At 41.5% G+C, this 24,677-nt stretch overlaps 2 protein-coding genes across 6 annotated transcripts; one reads left to right on the top strand and one right to left on the bottom strand.

Moving 5' to 3' along the window:
- Window positions 1-1,756: 1,756 nt before the first annotated feature.
- On the bottom strand, window positions 1,757-18,868 carry Adal (adenosine deaminase like). 5 transcript variants are annotated; one of them, XM_052183376.1, is made up of 12 exons: window positions 18,512-18,765; window positions 17,142-17,351; window positions 16,808-16,938; window positions 16,259-16,319; window positions 12,558-12,645; window positions 8,994-9,075; window positions 7,930-8,056; window positions 7,087-7,167; window positions 5,721-5,878; window positions 3,918-4,033; window positions 3,704-3,804; window positions 1,757-3,271 (listed from the first exon to the last, which is right to left on the bottom strand). In XM_052183376.1, exons 2-12 carry the CDS (start codon window positions 17,199-17,201, stop codon window positions 3,053-3,055), a joined length of 1,224 nt encoding a protein of 407 aa, XP_052039336.1. In that variant the 5' UTR covers window positions 17,202-17,351; window positions 18,512-18,765; the 3' UTR covers window positions 1,757-3,052. The 5 variants fall into 5 exon arrangements, with proteins under 5 accessions (XP_052039336.1, XP_052039333.1, XP_052039332.1 ...); XM_052183373.1 differs by lacking the exons at window positions 3,918-4,033; window positions 18,512-18,765 and adding an exon at window positions 18,772-18,868 and having other exon boundaries at window positions 5,740-5,878; XM_052183372.1 differs by lacking the exon at window positions 3,918-4,033 and having other exon boundaries at window positions 5,740-5,878; window positions 18,512-18,760.
- Window positions 18,781-24,496, top strand: Lcmt2 (leucine carboxyl methyltransferase 2). The gene has a single exon (XM_052183367.1). It carries the CDS (start codon window positions 18,781-18,783, stop codon window positions 20,839-20,841), a length of 2,061 nt encoding a protein of 686 aa, XP_052039327.1. The 3' UTR covers window positions 20,842-24,496.
- The last annotated feature ends 181 nt before the right edge of the window (window positions 24,497-24,677 follow it).

Below are 24,677 nucleotides of genomic sequence, written 5' to 3'. Positions count from 1 at the left end.
AAAACTAGTTGTAAAACTGATGCAAGGTAGGTGAGAAATGGGAAAACAGCAAAGCAGAAGATGAAAAGATATAAAGCTCACTAAAGCTTGAAGCAGGAAAAACGTTATGAATGCATGATATAGCTGTACAGTCAGCAGAGAGTCAGTAGCAGAGACGGAATGCTAGAGGGAGACCCTGAGTTGTACTGTGCTGTGAATACTGGTGAGAAGAAAGCAACGTGGCTCTGGGAAAAATGAGTTTTGGAGACGAGCTCCTTTGGGAGATAAGCAACAGAAATTACTGTCCATTGAAGATACTTTGATAAGTAGGTCAGAGAAAAGATGACCATGGCCAGATGGCCAAGACCTGGAATAACTAATTTTCACATTTATTAAGATCTGAGATAGTGAGGAGAAAGACTATCCTAAAATTTATTAGGATGAATAATTAGGGTTCTGGTACTGAGGAATTGTAAACAAAGAACTAACATTAGCAATTAAAGGAAAATGATATCTCAATTATGCTGCTTAAGCAATCAAGAAGGTACAAGAGACCTCTGTCTAACTCAGGGCCTCAGGATCTAAGATGACTTTGGAAGTGAGCTGCAATGTCAAAGAAAATGAGATTATCTTTAGTACTAATCTGTCTATGTATAGTATTGTGGAAAGGCATAAGGGTATTAGCAAAATGTCTTGTATCTTAAACTGCTTCTGTTTCTCTTCCTGTAAAGCAGAATAATGTTTATACCTAGTTTGCCTCTCAGGGGGATAGCATGTTAATAAATGTTATGCCCATAAAGTGCTCTGTTTTTCTTCAGATGTTTAAGTGCAAATTTTATATATGTAAATTATATAAAATTCTTAGTTCGGTCATAAGTTTTTATAATCAAATATAGGTAGCAGGAAAATAAATTGTCTGATATTTTTCTTCTTGTTCTTTTAGGTTACCTTCTGAACCTTTACATTGTAGGCAAAGGAACAAATTAAAATCATATCAACTTAACTGGGCAAGGTTTTAGATTACATAGGACCAACTCATCCACTTACTTACAAATGAGCAGACTATAAAAAGAACAGGGTGTACTCTGATTACTAGTGAAAGAACCAGTTTATGTTAAACTACCTCAGAAATACCACCAGTGCCGAGGGTGGAGAGACGCAAAAGCAAAGCCTAAGAGAAGCGCAAGGGGAGCAAGAGCCCAGGTCTCTGAACCTTTCACACTACAGCCTTTGCGGAAGAGGCATGCACAAAAATGTGCACTAGATGATATTGTCGAGATGATATTGTCATCTGTTCTCATGTTCCTTAGCACTGTTACTACTTTTCCATATTTTTCCACTGGAGGTATTATACATACTGATTTTCTGTCAATGTTTATTCTCTAACACTTTGAAGGCTATGAAATGCCTACCTTGAGGGTGAAGATATATCTCAGTAAGAGAGTGCCTGCCCAGCATGTGTGCAGCCTGGGTTCAATTCCCAACACAGTAAAGAAAAAAGATTACAGTTTGCAGATTTTTATCTGTATAAGTGGATATAGTCAGAAATATAAGCTTATAAAACAATATCTAAGAACTATGAAAGTTTAAATACTTTCCTTTATCATGTGCCCTAAAAGGCAGATACAAAAATCTCAACCTTAAAATTGCATTGAGGGTGTCACCAGGTTTCTTCTCTGAGATCAGGGAAACCACGCATTATAATTAGGAGAGCAACTGAAGCATACATTCTTGTTTTAGTGTTTTTAATGCTGTGATAAAACACCATAACCAAAAGTAACTTAAGGAGAAAAGGGTTTATTTCCTCTTAGAATTTGTAGTCCATCATCCTGGGATGCTGAGGCAGGAACTGAAGCTGAAGCCATGAAGGAGTCCTGCCTATGGCTTGCTCTTTATGCCTTGTTCTAGGTCCTTCGCTTCCACCCAGAACCATGTCCCTAAGGGGAGCATCACCCTCAATGGCACGGGCCCACTAACTGATTAGGCCCATCTTGTGGGAACATTTTCTCACTTGAGGGTCCCTCTTCCCAAATGACTCTAGCTTGTGAAAAAAACTAACCAAGACATTTGCTATCTGTTAAAGTTTTTTTTCTTTGCATTTAGAACTACTCTTGTCTAATGTGGCCATGGTATATGTGTGTTTATGTAAGTCTGGCTATAGACCATCATGTGGGCATGGGATTATTGGTGATCTAAAACCCCTAGAAGCCACAATGCTACCATTACTACAAAGATCTTTTAAGGGGGTCCTAGCACTGTGGAGGTCCTGGTAGCTTCCACGAAAGAAGCTGATTTTAAACCAGAAGCTCCGGCTATGTGTCTTTCTTATTTCAAGTCAGTTGTTGTTTTCTTAAACTGAAGTGATTATTCCAACCTCCTTTATATATTTCTAATGATATTAAGTGAAGGGCAAAGCCAGATTCTAGCTTTGTTACTATAGTCGCCTGACAACTAGGCACCCACACAAACGGTGCAGTGTGCACTGTGGCCTAACATCAACAGTCTTAAGAAATCATACTTGAAAGGGTAAAAGGAAGTAGAAGGAATCTGATTAAACCTAACAAAACAGATATTTCCTTGAAGACAAAGAGTTTCAACTTCTCAGAAGGTTTACAGTCATGAATGTCAAAAGAACACTAAGTACAAAAACAGAGTCACTAGGGAGTGAGGGTTTAACAACCCTCCAGCAAGCAGCATGGACACAGCCATGCAACACCTCAAGGCTCTTAGTCTGAGATTTACTGAGCACTTACCATATGAAGGTGCTGGAGTCAGCATATATAGTCAACCCATATATACTTGGCTACTGAACTTCAAGGGAAGTCATTTCAAGTGGGCAGTAACTGAGTGGGTTACACATGGCAGGAAGATCTTGGTTACATTGGATAATCAAAAGTAGTTCACCTCATTAAAGTTTGAACTCTTTCTTCCTTCCCTCCTTCCTTCCTTCCTTCCTTTCTTTTTCTGAGACAGGGTTTCTCTGTGTAGCCCTGGCTGTCCTGGAACTCACTCTGTAGACCAGGTTGGCCTCGAACTCAGAAATCCGCCTGCCTCTACCTCCCAAGTGCTGGGATTACAGGCGTGCACCACCACTGCCCGGTGAATTTAACACTTTCTGCTTCAGGTGAGTCCACCTTTTTCTCAGTTCAGATCTGGTGTTGTCAGAAGCAAAGATGTAGTTGATGGATTCATAAGAGAGATCCCACACTTGGGATGGGGTCAAATTAAATGTTTCTGCTGCCAGTTGATATTCTTGAGAAAGGTCTGTCGCAAAAACACCTTTATCATCGGTCTGCCGTGGAAACAAGAACAGTTCAAAATAAGACGCTTTGTAAAAATTAACTTTTCTTTGTGGTTCAGAATCTTATTTTCCCATTTTAGGAGTCTAAACAAGAACTTATAAATATGCACATCTGTAAAAAACTTGTTGATATTAAAAGAAAAAAAAGACCAGAGTGCTTCAACCCCGGCTGCATGTTAAAAGCACATAAAGAGTTTTCCAAGATCAAATAAAGCAAGGGTCCTGTGGCTTTTAAAGATTCCCCAAATACTGTCCAAATGGGAATCATCTGAGCCCTTTGCAGCCTCTCCTTCCCCATCACCCTCTAGCTCTGCTATTGGGACATTTCCTTTAGGCACCCAGAGAAGGCAACCAGCAAGATAATAAATATATGACTTAATTCAATGTAGCAAGTTAAAGAAGCAGAACTATAATACTTCTTACACAGATCACAGAAGGATGAGCAATGCTGTACCAGAATCCAAAGTGATGCTGGTCATAAGAAGGGACTGTCTGGCTTTTGATGTTTGAGGTCAAACAAAGTTCTAGAAGAAAGGGGAAAATCCTATTAAAAACAAGTAAGTGAACTCATTCAGTGACCACCACGCAGATTCACAAGAATCCTTCCAAACGCTGCTGATTTAAGCAGTTTCATTACTCCACAAAATGAATTGTTCATTACTTGTGACAAGGGAGTTGTAGTTCTGAGTTGGGATGCACCTTAGCAGAAGAGGGCCGACCCTGCACATGCGAAGCTCTGCATTCATTCCAACACTACATAGAAACATACAAAGTGTAATTCAGATAATGCACTTGTACAGAGATATGTATTATTGATGTGATTGCCACTATACCCAACAAGGAGTTAATGCTTTCTTCACAGTGATTTGCTTCCCTTGCTTTACCAAGATGGAGAGAAAGATTACAGGCCTAGAATAGAATCAGCCTGTCACAATCTTTCACAGGGCTTTACATCCATTGTTTTGTTGTTTTAAGAAAAAGTCTGGCTATATATCCTTGGCTGGCCTGGAACTTACTATGTAGACCGGGCTGGCCTTGAACTCACAGAAATCTACCTGCCTCTGCAGTCCTGGAATTACAGGTATGCTATCATGCCTGGCCTAAAACTGACTTTTTTTGAGATGTAGTTTTGTCTTCTGATGAGTTCTTATGAAGGAAACTGTCTACTTTGTTTACTGCTTTATTCTCAGCAAATGGTGTGACTGCAACAAAGTTATCACTTCATAAACATTCACAAGCAAGTATGCAATGGTCAGTTGGTATGGAAAAATATGTTTACAATTTTCCTAATTTCTTAACATGTTTTCTAATTTTTATTTTATTTGTCAGATGTTTTGCCTGTGTATGTCTATGTGTCACTTGTATGCTTGGTGCCTGAGGAGGGAGGCCAGAAGATAATGTTGATCCTCTTGGATCTGAAGCTACAGAGAGTTGTGCGCGTCCATGTGGGGTCTAGATATTGAACCCAGGGCCTCTGGAAGAGCACCATTTCTCTTAACCACTATGCCACCTCTTCAGCACCAATTTCCCTAGTTTTTGAGACAAGTTTCCCGAATTAATCTAGGATAGTCTCAAACTTGTAATCCTCCTGCCTCAGCCTCCTACATGGTAGGGTTATAGGCCTGTGTCACCATGCCTAGGTATAATACTTATTATTAAGTAAATGTTATACATTTCCATAACATTAATTTTATATTAATTACATTTATTTAGAGATAGGGAGAGAGAGAGAGAGAATATGAAAGGAACCTGTGAGTCTCCAGAGAACTCAGGTCATCACAGTTGGCAGGATACTTGTGAACCATCTCATTGGACCTATGTGTTAATTTTATTATAGTCATCTTCAAAATTCTAAATGACCTTTATTTTCTAATTTTCTGTGTGTGAGTGTATATTCGTGAGTGTAGGCCCTTGAGGAGTCCAGAAGAGGGCACCAGATTCCCTGGAGCTTGAGTTACAGGTGGTTGTAAGCGGCCTGACATGGCTGTTGGGAATAGAACTGCTGCTCTGAAGAGATGGCTCAGTGTTCTCAACCACTGGGCCATCTCTCCAGCCGACCTTTATTTCTTAAATAAAACAGTGATGACGACAACAACAGAAGACTGAGTTTTCAGCACTAGGGATTGTAGCAGCCAGTAAGATAAACACAGAGACGAGACAGAAACAGAAAAAGGGAGAAGGAAAAAAAGGGAAAAGAGAGGGAAGGAACAGGGAAACAGAAAGAGACACACACAGAGAGACAGACAGACAAAGAGACAGACCTGCCCTCCTAAAACTTTTCTAATAGGGTCTAAAAGTTCCACCACTTAAATGAGACCCAGAAAGCACACATGCCATGTGTCTTACTTTGTAATATATGAATTATAGATCAGTACTTTTCCATATAAATCTTGCAATCCAGGGCCTGGAGAAAGAAGGGCTAAAGGGTTGTCTAGGCAACATGACATTCTCCATCTTACCGAGAGGTATCTGGTGTTGCCTCACAAAGTCCACCTGATCCAGAGACCCTGCTTCGGAGGCATTGAGGAATGTTCCGTGCCCAATTCTGTCGGGAAGTAGACCCAGCAACATCTGTGTTTCTTTTTCCTTATTTGGAATCTTCAGAAAAGTTGAGAAGAGGGAATCAGTGGTCTCTGCTGGTAACTGAGGTATTTTATTCTGCCCTCTGAATAGTGAATGCCAACATTCTTAGAAAACATAATTACTTAAACCCTCTCAAACCTTCTTAGATGTATCAATCATTTACATCCTAATAATAATCTTATGAAGTGTGAACATAAAGATGTAAAAGCTAAGAGAAACAAATTTCCACACATAAAATAGAGATCCTAATTCTATATGTATATATGTGTGTACATGTGTTCACATATATTAGGAAAAAAGAATTACATACACTAATGTCACCTCTTGGGAAGACTTTACATCCTTTTCCTTTGGTGCTATAATTCCTTATACTTGAAATTTCTTCAGGCATATAAGACTTTTAGTCAAAAAAGTATTTTTGGAAACATTCACAATCTGGGATGGTGGAGTTAGATGGGGGAAAATCTAACTTTATGAGCCTCACACTTCTCTCAGTGCACTCATGCTGTGTATTGAAGGTTATCCATGGACACACTACAATCAGGAAATGTCTAGCTATGCTCATTTTTCTCCTAGATGGACTAGAAGGCAAATGTCAAGAACATTTTTTTTCTTTGGGGGGGAGGGGTGCAGGGAGTGTTCAAGACAGGGCTATAGGAGCCCTGGACCTTACTCTATAGATTAGGCTGGCCTTGAACTCAGAGCTCTGCCAAGCTCTGCCTCCTGAGTGCAGATTAAAGGCCACCACTGTCCAGCTGGCCAGAACATTTTTAAATGAACTATTTTATACTCAATGCAGCAAATAAGAAACTAAGATACCAAGCAGGTTCTGATCCTAAGCACAGGCCAGAGATAACTGGTTAAAAAATAATGGGAATCATAAAAAATTTAGAAACGGTAACATTAAAGCAAATTATGTCTTAATGTTTTAATTAACATTTAAAAATACTGCTAACTCCCCCTTTTAAAGATGTCTTTTAAATAACATTGTAACACGTGCCAGAAACCCTTGCACTTGGGAAGTGAAGGCACAAGGAGCAGAAGTTCAACATGATTCTTGGCTACAAAGTGAATTCCATGCCAGTCTGGGTTAAATGAGACCATACCTCATAAAAAGAAAAGGAAAAAGTGTTTTTCTTAAGATAGGCTTATTTATAGTTACTTACAAACAACTCTACTTTTTAAATTATAATTTGTCCTCTCCACTCTATAACAGTACTTACCTCTGCAAGATGCAATGCCAACTTCAGACCTGCTTTTTTAGCTTCTAAAAGAGGCTCCAAGAAGTCTTTTGCTTGTCCTATCTTGAAGATAAATGAGGGCGCATGAGAAGTCTGAGCACACTGGGGTATCTGAGGCTCTACCCCAATAAAGGGGTAAAATGATGGCACATTGGTTTCTTCTGAACCTCTCGCTTAGAGAGAGCATAATATTGGACACTTTCGGGAATACACCATGGAAAGAAAATCCCTGACCTTGAATCTTAAGTCCAGTACCAGTGAGCTAAGTTTAATACATAAGTTGGATATGACAGGCCAAAATTTTTATTTCTGAAAGACACAGATGTTTAGTATTTTGGAGAACTCACTTGGTTTAGAAAGCTTTCATAATTAAAAAATAAAACCAACAACACACACATAAATCACAAACAAACATCAAAGATAGCTCATAACAAAGAATTATTTGGCCCCAAGAATTGATTTTTGTTTGAATCTTTCACTCAGGAAGCTCATGAAACCTTTCTTTCTAAGAGGTTTATGGCATGATTACACTCTTAACACCTTCTCTATTCATTATGCAAAATGCAATTAAACTTCTGCATACAGAGACTGTCACTAGTTGTAAATTGTCTTTAAAAGAATGGAGAATGGCCATATCTAATAATAGTTATGATCTATTTTTATGGTATTCTTTTAAGAAAAGCCATGTGATATATTCTGGTAGTCTAGAGCAGAGCAGGGCTTTATCTGGTGTCTGCTGGACACCACTGCATAATATGATGCTCCAAACTAGCCCTCACCCCACTGACTGATTTTGCCATTAGGAGAGAAAATATAGTAACTTACAGTTGGGTCTCCACTGAGGTCAAGGCCAAGAACTGTACCCTCGGAAGAGAGGAAGAACTCTTTAGCAAGTTCGACAGTCTCCCTGGCTACTGTCGGGCCACCTCTTCTGTCAACTGCCATCAAATACCTTTAATGTAAGAAAATTAGAGTTGATACTAACTTGGCGGAAGATATGATCAAGAAAATCACAGATGAAACCAGGCATAGGTGCATGTGTGCCTATAATCAAAGTATCTGGAAGGTGGAAGCAGGAAGATCATCTTTGGGTATAGTGTGAGTTCAAGGCCAGTCTGGATGCAATAGAACTGTCTTGGAAAACTAAAACAAAACAAAAACCTCTACCAATTTCAAACCAACTAATCCCAGGAAAGGTTACCTTTAATCATACGCCTTCTTGCTGGGGCAGAGGCAGGCAGATTTCTGAGTTCAAGGCCAGCCTGGTCTACAGAGTGAGTTCCAGGACAGCCAGGGCTATACAGAGAAACCCTGTCTCGAAAAAACCAAATCCAAAAAACAAAACAAACAAAAAATCTCATACGCCTTCTTCTGACTCAGCTGGAGAGTAAGGGCAACTCAGAACCACAAAGCTATCAGAGAATGGGTGGAGTTTGAGGCCTGCCTGGGCCACACGAGACCATGTCAGAAACATGCTGGATAGACTGGTCAAAATGGCCTCTTTGAGAAAATAACAGCCAAACTGGGACCTGAGAGATGAGAAGGAGAGAGAGTAAGCTAATACAGACTAAGAGTTGTGGGTGAGACAGCGAGTGCAGAAAGGCAGCCAGATCTCGTGGGACTATGCAGGTAGCTATAAAAGTCCACTTCAGCTTAACAGCAGTGAGAAGCCATACTCAACGTGAGCAAAAATACTAGAATTTTACTGCCAGGGGACTAAATTCAGAATTGTGTTCTCATCTTAAGCAACAGGTTTCTATTTATTTGTATTGTAGGTAAAAATCAGATAATAGTTGATTTTAAAAAATCCATCTTACCTTTACAAGACATTAAAACATCACATTCTGTTTTTTAAAAAGGTTACTACTGTTGATATACCATCTTCTTACCTAACATCAATATCTAAGTTTTCTTGTTTGCATTGTTTTATGCCTTCAAGTATGGATTCCACATAAGTCTTCCTGGTCATCCCTTGAAAGAGCACAGAGGAACATGTGTGAAGACATTATCACCTATTAATCCTTCAAACAACATCACTGAGTGAACCTCACTGTGTGCCATGCTAGGGCCTGGATAAAGACAAATGAAACACTACCTCTAGGAAAACTTTCATCTTTTAACGTTTTATCTTGTGTGAGTGTGCTTATGCACAGATGTGTATGAGTACCCACAGAAGCCACAGAGGCTGGAGCTAGGGTTACACGTTGTGGTTAGCCACCTGATATGGGAGCTGAAACCAACCTGGTCCTCTGCAAGAGCAGATACGCTCTTAAACTCCAAGCTATATCTCTGGCCCCCAAGGAGAAACATTTTAGTACAGTATTTTTTGTGGACCTGTAGATGGACCCTAAGACATCATGTTTGCTAGGCAAATGCTCTACCACTAAGTCACAGTCCTATTCCCTAAAAATGTGGCCCCAGCTGGGTTCAAACTCGTGATCCTTCAGCTTCTACTTCTTCAGAGTAACCTACCATGATGTGATACCACAGCAGTTAATGATAACTGTATTTCAATAAAACTGAAAGGACAGAGTTAAAAAGTGCCTTATAAGTGCCTTATAAAAATGTTCATAAGCAAACATAAAAGACAGAAAATGAAAAAAAAAACCCAAATGACAAATAATACAAGCCCATGGGAAAATTAATTTTGGGGGGAGGGACTCTGTGAGGGAGGGGCCAAGCAATATTTGGGATGTTAAGAAAGAAGAAAAAAAGAAAGAAAACTAATCTTTGTCCTCTGACCTCCACATGTGTGCTATAGCATGTTTCTTACACAATAGTAATTTTTGCCATTTTTTTTTTTTTTTTTTTTTTTTTTTTGGTTTTTCAAGATAGGGTTTCTCTGTGTAGCCCTGGCTGTCCTGGAACTCACTCTGTAGACCAGGTTGGCCTCGAACTCAGAAATCTGCCTGCCTCTGCCTCCCAAGTGCTGGGATTAAAGGCGTGTGCCACCACTGCCTGGCCACAATAGTAATTTTTTAACTTAAAAAAATAAGTAATTGGCAGCATTGTGGTACTACCATAATCTTGGCTTTTGGGGGACTGAGGCTAAAAGATCTTATTTTAGACTAGCCTGGTCTACAAAGACCATTTCAAAAAAATAAATAACTAAAAGATGTTTTTACTTAACAGGATTTTTTTTTCTAGTTTAGAGAAAAGAAAATAAAAATCCCAAGTTTCTTTCCCTCAGGCGTGATCAGCATGTGCCTCGTACCCAGGGCCTTGGAGATGCCATTCCAAGTCTGAGTATGCAAGACTGTTCCAGAAGACCCTCTAAAATTGCCTTTTACTTGTCATAAATGCTTGCTTTGTGGGAAAACTTCAAGTATAACAGAGTATTATAAAGAATAAAAAGTAGTAACCACGATCCCACTACTAATTGGTAACTATACCTTATTTACTATTGTGTACACATGTGTATTTTTAGCATATAAAATACTACTAGCTTTATATGTTCATTAATGTAACACTGCATTGCTAATTCCACCTAGAGGTGTCTTTGCAAACAGAATTTTCTTTTTGAGACAGAGTTTCACTATGTTGCTCTGGCTGGCCTGGAACTCCCTCTGTAGATCAGGCTGGCCTTGAACTCACAGAGATCTACCTGCCTCTATCTCGAAAGTGCTGGGATTAAAGGTATATACCTCCGCATCTGGCTGCAAATATTGTTTTCTTAGTTTTATTCATGTTTGTATGTGTATATGTTACTACATATGGGAATGCACATGCCACACTGTATAAATTGAAACTGATTCTACAGTTTAAAAGTGTTAGATAATCTGCATTTTCCATTTCAACATTTATTTGAATAGCTTCAAATTTTGGTCCTTAATTGACACATCATGGTGTAAGTTAACCTGGGTCCCTACAGGTCAAGAGGGATTCAGTGATAGTATAGAATATCTCCTGATGAAAAACACAAAACAAAACAAATCAAGCCCCTAGCCTCTGAGCAAAAGCTCAATATTCTCTTGATTTTGAGTCTTACGTTGGGAGGCACTATGCCTGGCCTTATACAGCTCTACGGAAAGTTCTATGAAATTTCTACACACCATACCCAGTTCAACTCTGTCTCCAGAGGTTTTACCTTGCTTCTAACCTAATATTACTAGTCTCTAAAGAGTCTCTGAGTATTAGACTTTCCAGAGACTGCCATATAATAGTATAACCATTCAGTGATATTATTTCACAAAGCAGGAACAACAGCCTTTGCTGGAGACAATGCAAAGGTGATGTCCTTTGTGTCTATGTGTGTATGTGGCTATACTTTCAGTGAGTGTTTGTGTGTATATGCAAATCTGTGGAGGCCAGAGGACAACCTGCTGGGGGTTGGTCTGGTGCTGCTATATATTCAAATACTACATACTGGCCCCTAAGATGTATTGGGTCATAGGCCCAATGAACAGATTCTCACATATGCCAAATGATGTAAAAACTTTGATCACCTATCTTCTCTGACTCATTAAATAAAGGAAGCTACAGCTAATTACTGGGTGAGGTTTTGGTTACCAGGTTAGGAGTCATAGGTGAGGACCATGAGGAGAGAAGAAGACAGAAGGAGAAAGAAGGTGGTCTCCATGACGGACCATGGTGGTCTCATGTGATGGACTAGGAGTCCATGGCTGAGTGAATGCCCCCCCCCCCCCAGGAGACTGCTGGAGCAGAAAAAAACCCAGGAAAGACTCAAACAGCAAGTATTTGGGGAGCGCAGCTAGATATTAGCCAATCTGGCATATAAAAAATAGATTAGGGGTAATTCCCCCAGTAATTGTTCTGAGGCTGATTAAATAAATCTAATAATTTTAGTCTCATTCATTCAGAAGCTAGCCAGGGATAAAGATAAATATTTCCTTTTATAAACCCAGTTACAACAACCTAAGATAGTCCTCTGGTGCCATTCACCTTGCCTTTTGAAACAGACTCCCACTGGCAGGGGGCTGAGCTGATGACTGGCTGGCCACTAAGCCCCATGAATTTGCCCGTCTCCATGTCCCTAGTACTAAGAACCACTAATGCAGAGCACCATGCCCCGCCTTTTTCCATGGGTTCTGGGTCTTGAATTCAGGTCCTCATGCTTGCAATGCAAGTACTTTGCCAACTGAGCCATCTCTCATATGCTGTGTCCTTTTCTTGAAGAAAACAAAACCAAAACCTAAACAAGGAAGATAAGATTAAAAGAGGGGCTATTTCCTAAATAGGTGTCATACTTCTTCAGGAGTAACTTATGAATGCTGGACATCACTGTAGCTCAGTAGCAGGTCACTGGCCTACAGTGTGTGAGGCACTGGACTTGGGTCTCAGCTCCACATATACTTTTAAGAAGCCATTTGAAGCATCACTAATGTACACTGTAAGATATTTGTTTTTGAGTAATGGGAACAAAAAGGAACCTTGTATGATCAGGACACATGGAAGCAGAACAGGATATTCACCCAGGTCTAGTTAAATTTTACCAGTAGCATTTTCTCCTCTGGGAGTGCTCCTCAGCTCCAAGTACTTGACACCGTCATCGGCAAATTCCTTAATGACATCTTTTGTGACCTGATAATAAAGGTACACAGTGTTGATAATGCTATAGAAAGGCGCCCAATGGAACAGCCAAGTGCTACAGTTTCATTTCATTTATTAAACTGCATTGGCAAAGCCTGTTGGAAACCTCCCAGGAGGTAGGGACTGCCTGCTTTTCCATCCCTAATGCAGCCTATGTCAGTTCACCAACATTTTCCATGACCCCCATTCCCATCTGAAAACTAGGTCTGCATATCAGCCATGGTTTTACCTTCCTTACTTTCTTCTTTCTTCTTTCTTCTTTCTTTCTTTCTTTCTTTCTTTCTCTCTCTCTCTCTCTCTCTCTCTCTCTCTCTCTCTCTCTCTCTCTCTCTCTCTCTCTCTCTCTCTCTCTCCTCCCTCCCTCCCTCCCTCCCTCCCTCCCTCCCTCCCTTCCTTCCTTTCTTTCTTTTTTGAGACAGGGTCTCAGATATTCTAGGTGGGCCTTAAACTTACCGGATTCTCCTGCCTCTGCCTGCCTAGTAGCATGCCTGACTTTCCTTCCCTTCTTTAAGCCATTCCTTGACTTCCAAGTGTTTATAATAGCAGATAAGACAGAAAAATGAGTCAAAGCCATTGAGCTGTGCAATATTTGTACTGTGCTGGGGAATGGCCAGACAGAAGTAAACAGCTCTGCTACTATGATGTCTAGACATCACCTGTGTCAGCTATAGTCGTGGCTTAAGGTTCTTATACAAGTTACTTAGGAATACCTTGTATTTGTTAGCAAATTCAAGCAAAGCTAACTTGTTCTCTGAAGTATTTGGTGAAAATTCCTCTTAGGCAAAAAAGTGTGTGTTAAAGCAGAACTATCTAATATAATACACATTTTCCTTTCCTGCCATCAATCAATCCTAAGAAATATCAAATTGAGATAAATCTGATGGGAAAGATACCAGACTGAGGGTCCCACAGGTCTGCCCTAGTTACCTTCAGCTGTGATGTCAATCTTAATCATCTTTGACTGTGTACAAGGGCAGTGTCTTAACACAGAAACAAACATTGGCTGATTCTACAGACAATACCTAACAGGATCGCACTTAGAGGAGTCATGGCAATACAATGTCTATACTCACTTTTTAGCAATACAATGTCTGCACCCACTTTTTTGCCCTTATAAAAGCCAAAAATGACTTTTCCCCTGGTTTTTCCAAGATAGGGTTGTTCTGCATAGCCCTGTCTGTCCTGGAACTAGATCTATAGATCAGGCTAGCTTCAAACTCAAAGGTCTGCCTGCTTCTGTCTTCCCAATGATAAGATTAAAGTCGTGTGCCACTACTGCCTGGCCCCAAAAGAATTTTTTTGTTTGTTTTAGTTTTTCAGGACAGGATTTTCCTGTGTAGCCCTGGCTGTCCTGAAACTTGATTTGTAGACCAGGCTGGCCTCAAACTCAGAGGCCTCTGCCTACCAAGTACTGGGAGTAAAGGCATGAACCAACATGCTCAGCTCTCTACCCTTGTTTTGCTTTTGAGGTAAAGTCTCAAAATTTAGTCTAGGCAGGCTTTGAACTCACAATACAATGCTTCTGCCCCAGCCACCTGAATGCTGAGATCACAGGTATCCACCATTATACCTGGCCATACTTAACCCCTTTAAGTCTATTTTCACCTGGAAAAGGAACAAAAAAGTTACCTCAGAGAGTTGTACCAAGTGCCATATCTAGTACCTTATAGATGTGTTTTGTTTTGTTCATTTTGAGGTAGGATCATACTATGCAGCTCTGGGAAACTTGCTACATAAACCAGGCTGACCTCAAACTCTCAGAAATCCACCTGCCTTTGCCCCTCAAATGCCAGGACTAAAGGTGTCAGCCACCGTGCCCGGCCTTTGTAGAGCATCTTATTTTTCATTCATATTCCAGTCCTGACTCTTTTATATTACATAGGTCATCTTAAGCAGGGTTTACATGAACCCCCATATCCTACTGGCTTGCTTCTCATGGTTTGCTCAGCCGGGGTATACTGCCATGGAGGGTCAGACTCTGCCACGTGAATAATTAACCAAAAATTACCCAGTAGGCTTCCCTACAGACCAATCTTATGGAGGCATTTTATCAATGAAGACTCCCTCTTTCCAGGTCTGTCTAAATTTGTGTCGAGTTGGAAAAAAACAGCCAGGATGATGCACAATCTCACTTCTATAGCAAGTAATCTCCAGTCTTATGGATGGTCATGTAACACGTGGCTACTTCCCTGTTATCACCTGCAGATGCTTGTGCCAGCAGCACTACACCAAACGCACACTATCTTTATGCCTCATCTCATTTACGAGCTTTCCACCAGCTCTCAATCTGAAACAAAATGAAGCAGGTAAACATAGCAGTACTCTTCACAGAATACTGAGCTCTGAGACCTGGAATTTCATCATTCTCCCTGTAATGTCCATTAATAAAGTAAGACCTGAGCTCTCGTGGTAGACAGTGTTCCCTGGCACCTGCTGAGCGGATAATGAGATCGCATCATTTTGGATGCCTATGAATCCCTAGCTCTGTCTGCAACAGAGGGCTTACTGAATTCCTTGGTTCTATCCATTGACAAAGCCCCAGAAGCAAGGGCGGTATCTGTATCTCTTATGTCCCCCTACGTATTTGATGTAGTGACGGAAACATTGGGAGTACACACTTCACTTTTGCTGAACAGATTTTTTTTCATGACAATTCTTTTAAAAATCAGTGTAAGACATTGGCCTGAGAGCTAATATAAAGTCTGTTATTATTTAAAAAAAAAAAAAGAAGTGGGTGAAAGGAAAAAGGAAGAAGCGAGGAAATTATTAAATTATTAAAGTTAATTTTTCTCTATAAAGAAATCAATACAAGTAACATGCTTATTGCAAAGAAGAAAAAAACCTGACTACTTCAAAGTTAATTCTCCAGACACAGATTGTATTTTTTTTTTCCTTTTCCGTATGTCTCCTCCCTCCCCCTCTCTTGGTGTCAATCTTGCTATACAGTCCAGGCTAACCTTGAATTTGTGGTCCTCTTGAGTTCTGGTGAGTGCGGGATTACAGACATGTGTCAGTTTTCCTTACTGACCTGGGCATGGGGGCAAACACCTGTAATCCCAGGATTTGAAAGGTGGAGAAAGGAAGACTCAACTATATAAGGTCAGCCTCAACTACAGAAAAAATATGAGGCTAGTCTGAGCTCCATGAAAAAGAACAGAGAAAGAACAGATAAGAATGTAATGCCCTGGGCTAGAGATGGCTCAGCAGTTAAGAGCACTGACTGCTCTTCTAAAGGTCCTGAGTTCAAATCCCAGCAACCACATGGTGGCTCACCACCATCCATAATGAGACTTGATGCCCTCTTCTGGGGTGTCTGAAGACAGTATATTTACATATAATAAATAAATAAATCTTTTTTAAAAAAAGTAAGCCTATCTGAAGACAAATATTTCTTTTTTTAAAGTTTATTTTTGTTTTGTGTGCATAAATGTTTTTCCTGCATATATGTCTACACACCATGTGTGTGCAGTGCCACAGAGGTCAGAAGAGGAGGTCAGATGCCTGGAACTGGATTTACAGAGGGGTCCCAATACTATTAGGTGCTGGGAATCGAACCCAGGTCCCTGGCAAAGAGTCACCATTCTAACCCTCCCCCGTGGCTCACCATGAGGATGTCCTCAGCACTAGTAGTAAGCTGATGAATAACTTTGAACATCTGGAAACATCTACAAATGAAAAAAATGTTTTAATACACTTCAGTCAACAAAACTTGTTACTTAAGAAAACTCTTAGAATGGAATTAATTAGTAAATTTGAGGTTAATAGTAAGTATATATTTAAATTTACAAAAAACTATAGGATACTTTTTTTCAAAATTACATTGATCTAGAAAGATGATTTAATAGCTAAGATATTACTTATTTATATTGAAAAGTATGAAATAGTCATTCTTATTCTTTAATCCCGCCAGGAATAGCAAATAGAGAAAAATCAATCTATCTTTATTTTCAAATCTAAGGAGTAACTCAATATAACAAACAATATAAATCATTAACCACATTGTCAGTAGTCTGACAGTTGGAAAAGCGCTGTGTGTTAGGTTGTAAATTTCACGCCAGATGTCTACCCTATTTAAGTATTAAAAATCTGATTCTTATGTATTATAATCTCAAAACACAGACACAAAAAATTCCCACAATTCCCTGAAACTCACTCTTCTAAAGTCCTTTTCTTTCCCTTGTCAATCATGGTCATGTGGCCATCAACTTTAAGATGTGGCTTCTTGGCTATTAGTTTCTTCATGGTCCTGGAACTAAGGGAGCCGTTCAAGTGGGCGTGGAGCTCCTAAAGCAAGAGCACAGTCAGTTAACAGAGCCTATTCGATTCACAGCCCCGTGCCAGGCCCTGGCCGCCTGGCTCCTCGCTGTCCTTTATACTAGTTAGGCGAGCTCCTTCTACAATTTTTACCCATAAACTTTATTTCTCTTTTGTGGAAAATAATACAAAAGCCATTATACAGTGACAAGAATTCCGTAGCTAATTCTTACCACTTTTGGCAATTGGACATAAAAGTCTGTCTTCCCCAGCCACTGCTGTCCGCCCTCCATCACTTTAGTAGAAGGAAGTTTCTCTTTGCTCTTGTTCTTGGCTTGGATGATAAACTTATCAAAGTCAGAATCTCTGCGGTGCTGGACTTTCTTCAGAAGGCCATATTTTATCAAGACTTGCTCTGTGTATGGCTTTGGGATCCCTTTCACCTGTATTAACAAATGTAACTATTTTCAGATCGAACATGCAAACAGAAACACCACTGCTCTCACTAAGTTAAGCAAAGCAAAGCTAACTTAGGTGTGTCTGCAGCAGGCAAATGACTAGTAAAAATTATGAACAAGAAAAAAAAAAAAGGAAAACTAAAAATCCAGCGTTAGTCTGTCTCTTTAACTCTGGGATCCTCTAATCTCCTGGGTACGGCCAGGTCAGCTTGCACATGTACCATGTACTAGCTTTCACAAGGGAATACTTTATTTCACATTCATGTTGGACAAAACACTTTGCCTTAAATGGGCTGGGTCTGTCAGGTGCAGATCCTGTCTCTGGATGGAGGCTAGTGTTCCCTGCCTCCTGTCTCTGCTCCTCCTGGTAGACTAGACGCATTTATTAACATATCTCCCACTCACTGACTCATTCTGCCACAGAATCTGCTTTTCTAAGATCACTAATGAGCTCCTAACACAAAAAACATTTTCCAATAACCATATCTTCATAGAAACTTTTTCTTGATCCAGCTAGACTCCAAAAAGTCATACTCTCCGCTACTGTTGAGTTAACCATTCTTAAAAGTCTTTCTATTTCTTATCGTAATCCAAGCAGACACAAAATTAGTAAATGATAAAGTTTCTACACATCTATCTCTGGGACTGCTTTCTTACTGATATCTCCTAGGCACCCAATGTAGAAACTTTAAAACTCCAACCTGGGTTGCTCCCTTTAAAAAAGCGGGAAGGGGGAACTCAACAACGCCACAGGGAATAATCACATCTCTTCTATAGAGATTTTCAGCAGACATATTAATACTACATAAGAATCAGAGTCTTGGGAGTACAGAGGAGTGTCATTTTATAAGTGAAGACAGGCTGAATACTTTACTCACTGTAGACCTAGCCCAGAACTTAGAATACATGAGAATCAATAGCATGTACGGGGTCGGGGGTTAAATTATCAGTAATTATCTGTAAAGGTCTCCTTCACTTTCCATATGGCCAATTTGAGATTTAAATGAGCTCACTTTCGCAACGAGAACATTAAATAAAGGAAAAACTGTTACTTGACCAATCTATTCTTGACTGCTGAAGATCCGAAGTGCTGATCCTCTTTTGCCAGACCAAAGGGATTATCAGATCGTCAGCCTCAAACTCACCTAAAAACGTTCTCAAATACGAGGATCTACACAAGTTTTTCCCTGTAGAAAATGCCTGTACCAAGTGGTAACCTGTGTTCCCCAAGCGCTAGATGTTAACAAAGCAGAGGGCGTGTACCCGGGAAAACGTTTTTTGGAAGGAAAAAAGTCAAAAAGTCTCTCGCGGGTTTTGGCACAGCGCGATCTGCCCGGAAGTGACGCACACGGAAGCGGGTGAGCTGGAGTTCGGTAAGTGTTCTGTGTGGAGTATTGCGGAGCACCTTCTGGCCATGGGCCCGCGAAGCCGCCAGCGCCGGGCGGGAACGGTCCAGAGCACCAACGACAGCAGCTCCCTCAGCAAGCGATCGCTAGCCGCACACGGATACGTGCGCGATGCCTTCGCGGCGTTGCTGGTCCCGGGGCCGGTGCGACGCACCCCGCTTATCCACCGCGGCTATTACGTGCGCGCGCGCGCCGTGCGTCACTGCGTGCGCGCCTTCCTCGAATTCACTGGCGGGCTCCCGTCCCCGACCAGGGCGCAGATCCTGTCCTTGGGCTCAGGCTCCGACTCGCTTTATTTTCGTCTGAAAGCTGCGGGCCTCCTGGCCCGAGCCGCCGTCTGGGAGGTGGACTTCCCGGACGTGTCTCGGCTCAAAGCGAAGAGGATCGAGGAGACCCCGGAGCTGTGTGCGCAGACCGGTCCTTTCAAGATCGGGGACTCAGCGTCGACGCTGTGCTTTGAGAGCTCGGACTACCGCATCCTGGGCGCTGACCTGCGGGAGCTCCAGCGATTAGGGGAGGCCCTGGACAGCGCTGGCCTGGACAGCACCTCTCCCACGCTGCTCCTGGCCGAGGCGGTGCTGACCTACCTGGAGCCCTCCAGTGCTGCAGCCCTCATCGCCTGGGCTGCCCAGCGTTTCCCCGACGCCCTTTTCGTGATCTATGAGCAGATGAAGCCGAGTGATGCCTTTGGTCAAATCATGCTGCAGCACTTTCGGCGGTTGCACTCACCCCTGCATGGCCTGGAGCTCTTTCCAGACGTGGAGGCCCAGCGCCAGCGCTTCCTTCAAGCTGGCTGGACTGCCTGCAGCGCCCTGGACCTGAATGAGTTCTATCACCGCCTTCTCCCGGCAGATGAGCGCCAGCGGGTCGAGACACTTGAGCCCTTTGATGAATTTGAGGAGTGGCATCTGAAGTGTTCCCACTATTTCATCCTGGCAGCATCTAGAGGAGACATTCTGTCAGAAACTCCAGTGTTTCTGCCCTCAGAGGCTTCTTTTCAGATAGATCCTGCTTCGCCTTCAGGGTTTCTTTCTGCCAGAGTAGTCACTAGTGACCACCAGCACTCAAGCCTGAAGCGATATGGCCATTCCTCTGTCCTCTTGAGCCCTGGCATTATTTTCAGTGCAGGAGGCTTTGGAGAACAAGAAGGACGACACTGCCGAGTGAGCAGGTTTCACTTACTCTCAAGATCCTGTGACTCTGAGTGGAAAGGCTGCCAATTAAGTACTTTGGGGACTGAAGGCCAGTGGGATGGCCGCCTTTATCACACCATGACAAGGCTTTCAGATACTCAAGTTCTGGTTCTTGGAGGGAGACTATCCCCAGTAAGTCCAGCCGCTGGGGCTCTCCAACTTGATTTATACAAAAGTGAGGATAATTGTCCTGAGGGTCAGAATGTAAGGGTAACAAAGGCTGCCTTGGAAGAAGATCCCATGTTGTCATGTTGGCGACATTCAACAACGGAAGTATACTATCAGAATCAAAGATACTTATTTGTGTATGGTGGCCGAAGTGTGGCGGAACCCGTACTAAGCGACTGTCGTTTTCTACATGTAGAGACAATGGCTTGGGTCAAAATCCCAGTCCAAGGCACATCACCTGAAGGTCGGCATTCCCATAGTGCCTGCAGTTGGCAAGGGGGAGCACTTATCGCTGGAGGTCTTGGGGCTTCTGAGGAACCGTTGAGCTCTGTACTCTTTCTCAGACCCATATCCTCTGGCTTCCTCTGGGAATCAATAGACATCCAGCCCTCCATTACCCCAAGATACTCTCACACGGCGCATGTATTTAATGGAAAGCTGCTTCTGGTTGGAGGGGTCTGGATTCATTCCTCCTCAGTTCCTGGAGTGACGGTTATCAGTTTGACCACAGGATTGAGCTCTGAGTATCAGATCGACACAACGTCTGTGCCATGGCCTTTAATGTTGCATAACCACAGCAGTGCCCTTCTTCCTGAGGAGAGGCAGCTCCTGCTTATTGGAGGTGGAGGGAACTGTTTTTCCTTTGGTACTTATTTCAACCCCCACACAGTGGCATTAGATCTTTCTTCCTTAAGTTCAGGGCAATAAAGACTGGACTTGATATATTCAGGAATCAAGGATGAATTTGCTTGTATTGCCACACTCCCAACACCTTTTTTCCTTACTGTACTATTGAGCATAGACCATGAAAAGGATGATTAAAATACAGACCAACATTGAGTATAAAAATAAAGCAAGGAGTGGCATATGTCCTAGGGGCCTCAGCATCATGTGTCCAGTTTTCTGGGATTCATCCAATTTTCAAGTCTTAGCCATTTATTGAGTCACAACAACTTTTAGCTTAAAAAAAAAAAAAAACCCAAACCTGGATCTTATGATCCAGATTATATTTTGGAAAAAGTTCCATACAGATCCTTGGCAAAAATACACAGTTGAGTATAGTTCAGTAATATAGTGTTGACCTGTTGCAATGGACGAACAGTCTGAAAGGAACACTGCAGTCTAAAGACTTGTGCTTTTAGTTTGGACACAGAGAACTTTAACAATGAGAAAAAGTACAACTTGGAAATTGTGCTTTTGATCACGTTTTTGCTAATATTTTATATTTATCTAGCTTTATAAGTGCTAATAAACCAGACATTTAATGCCTTAATTTTGTACCTGCTATAATGAATGATGCTTGTTCCAGATCTTGTTCTACCTTTCATTGTCAGCCAGACACTGTTCTGAGCCCCCAAGCAGCTTAGATAGGCAGCATCAATCCACAAGTCAGATAAGAAGTACTATACTATCACAAGTGCTATAAGAAGAGGCTGTGTTTTTGTGGGGATGGGGAGTAGGAAGTAAGCCACAGTAGTTGTGGCTCTTTCTCTGCCAGTCTACAGGTTGACATTGTGCATTCTGCCAAGGCCATAGGTGCTGGCATGTAACATGTGGTAAGGCAGAACACTAATACTACATTGCTGTATTGCTTAAGGTTGTTTTAGGAATTGTTTCTTTTCCTTAACCCCCTCTGACCTAGCAGTTGTGCTGGCTTCTTATTAGAGCTGAGCTGCATTACCCAATTCACTATTAATTACTTTTCTTGCTTTATTGTAAAGAAACAGCATGACCAAAGCAACTTAAGGAAGAGCTTAGTTGGGCTTTTGGTTCCAGAGATAGACCATCCTGGTGTGGTGGCTAGAAGCAAGACTGCTGAAAACTCATATCCTTTACCATAAGCACAGAACAGCAACTTACAAAGAGAGGCCTTAACCTCTCAAAGCACCCCAACACACACACACACACACACAACTGCCTCATTCCCACACAGTGACATGCTTCCTTTAGGAAAGACACTTAAGCCTCTCCAAACAGCACCACCATCTGAGGACCAAGCCTTCAAATTCATGAGCTGGTACACGGAATTCCCATTCAAACACCACAAGTAGCAATTAGCAACTTGTGAAGATTTAAAAGCATGAAAGAATCTTGGGATTGTAGTGTATCTTATCTAAAGCCATTAAATTCCCCTCAGTTATCTCTTAAATGATTAGACAATCTGTCCCTATTAAGTTTTGAAGATAGTAAAGACATTCTCTGAGTTTTTAGACCTAGTCTGTCATGTGAGTTGTATATAACATGAGCTTTGTCACCAAGAGGTAGTGGCTTGATAGACCTGTTACACTAGTACAATCCTGGATATGGTAGCATCTTGAAATTCTCTAAGTATCCAGCTGATTATTATTAACCATTAATCTTAACTTCTTAGTGGACTTTATGACATAGAGTCCCTGTTCTCTAAATATTTTTTTATGACTTTGCACATAATATGGATGTGGAAGGTAGTTAATATAAAAACTGAGTAGGGGCGTAGATGAACTTTCCTGAGACTTTATAATGGCCTTTTCTGGAAAACTCATTGGTTGTGGCATGAGTCTTGGCGTACAGGTCAGCATCTGGCAAGGCTCTCAGTGGGCCAAGTGCTAGGTAATTGCCTGTAGCATGACAGATAGGCTTCTTGTTTGTGAGTTTACCACACCTACGTCCAGCTTTCAGGAGCAAGTCCGAGGAGACCGATTCAAATTTGTGTTCTCACCTGTGTTGTAGATAGTACCAGAAGTCAAATCAGACCTGACTAAACTCATTTCATTCAGCAATCATTATAATTTCATTACTGTGGGTATAAAAAGGTAGAAGGAGGTCATCCAGAGAGTGTTGGTGTGTGCCAGACCCAAATCAGTGCAGCAGGGCCTATTATGTCAGGCAGCCCATCATGAGTAATTGGGCCTGGACTTGTTTCTTCAAGAGAACTAACTTGTGTTTTCTGGAAGCAATTATAAGATTTAGCATGCTTTCCAACTTTAACCTCATTTTTACCTCTTAAAACTCTTTTTTTGTTGTTGTTGTTTTTGTTTGTTTCTTTGATTGGTTGGTTTTTGGATTTGGATTTTTTGAGACAGGGTTTCTCTGTATAGCCCTGGCTGTCCTGGAACTCACTCTGTAGACCAGGCTGGCCTCGAACTCAGAAATCTGCCTGCCTCTGCCTCCCAGAGTGCTGGGATTACAGGCGTGCGCCGCCACTACCACCTGGCTTCTTAAAACTCTTGTTAATTAGAAAGAACATTTAGACATTTTTATCAGAGCAGCATTCTGCATGTACTGGAAATAAATGGTTGCTGGGTTAGTTTTATTAATGGCAGATTTGCAACAGTTGATGAAATTAGAACACAACTTTTGATTCTTTATTGCAATTTTTAATATTTTTGTTCTAAAATTCTATTGGGCTTTGGTATAATTTTGAGAGTTGTTTTTGTTTGTTTGGATTTATTTATTTTATGTATATGAGTACACTGTAGACATACCAGAAGAGGGCATCAGATCCCATTACAGATGGTTGTGAGCCATCTCTCCAGCCCCTGAGAGTTATTTTTAGTGATTTTTCCTTTCTAGGCCAGAAAAGCTATTAAGGAAAGAGAAGAATCTTTCCTCTGGGTCTCATAAGCAGTGCATCTTATTAACATAAAAGAACAAGATGTGGGTCTGCAGAGATGACTCAGCACTTAAAGAACACTAGCTGCTCTTCCAGAGGACCCAGGTTTGACTCGTAGCACCCACATGGAGGCTCACAGTCATCGGTAATTCCGGTTCCCAGGGATCCAATGCCTTCTTCTGGCCTCCAAATGCATCAGGTACACAGATATACAAGCAGGCAAAACATTTACATTTGGCAGCACATGTGCTAACATTGGAATGATAGAGTGAAGATAAGTCTGGGTCCCGTGCAAGGATGACATGAAAACCTGAGAAGCAACAAAGAACACACAAAACCCACAATGATTCAGAGGTTAAACTAACACTTCTTTGTCTGCCCTCAGTGTTTCAACTAAATGTCCACTGTTGAGAGCCAGGCCAATCCAATTCTTTTCTTAGAGGCCCCAGGGAAAGGACAACAGGAACCTAGCTCTTTGTCATTGCCCAAGAACAGACTTTGCAAAGCCAGTCCGGGGCTGGTGGCCAGGGCCTCAAAAGAGTTAAGGTTTTAGTTACTGGGCATTTGGCTTCCCCTCTGTAGAGACTGGAGTTAGCTACCAGGCTGTCCTAAGGCTGACATGTGCTAGGTCTGTAAGGCTCTTGAAACTCCCTGTGTTCCCTTTGTGCAACCTGCTTGATTTGCTTCTGTTGACTTTGTCTGGTTGTATGGTATTCTCTGCAGATTCTGAATGTAGATGCTATTCTTCTGAATAAAGCTTGCAAGTCATCAGCTTGTCCAATACTTTCTAATGCTAAACTTTTCCTGTCTTCATCTTCTGAAGTCCTGGCCTTCCCACTTAGGACCCTGTCACCAAAAAATGATCTGCTGGTCCAGATAAATCCACCTTTCATCTATATGCAGCCTTAATCCTTCTGAGTGTCCTCAGAAGGGAGACAGATCGGATATGTTC

This window comes from Apodemus sylvaticus, chromosome 5, assembly GCF_947179515.1.
Source record: "Apodemus sylvaticus chromosome 5, mApoSyl1.1, whole genome shotgun sequence".
NCBI lineage: Eukaryota > Metazoa > Chordata > Mammalia > Rodentia > Muridae > Apodemus > Apodemus sylvaticus.
Note: the sequence above shows the minus strand (reverse complement) of the source record. Positions and strands in the feature narration are given on the sequence as shown.

Bases quoted from the DNA above. Each gene is read 5' to 3' on its own strand.
- Adal (XM_052183376.1), bottom strand. From the start codon at position 17,201: ATGGAGGGCGGACAGCAGTGGCTGGGGAAGACAGACTTTTATGTCCAA. The intron at 7,168-7,929 runs GTAAGTTACTAT...TTTATCTTCAAG, and splicing joins ACCTCAGTGGAGACCCAACT to ATAGGACAAGCAAAAGACTT. The intron at 5,879-7,086 runs GTAAGTACTGTT...ACTTTTCTGAAG, and splicing joins TGGCATTGCATCTTGCAGAG to ATTCCAAATAAGGAAAAAGA.
- Lcmt2 (XM_052183367.1), top strand. From the start codon at position 18,781: ATGGGCCCGCGAAGCCGCCAGCGCCGGGCGGGAACGGTCCAGAGCACC.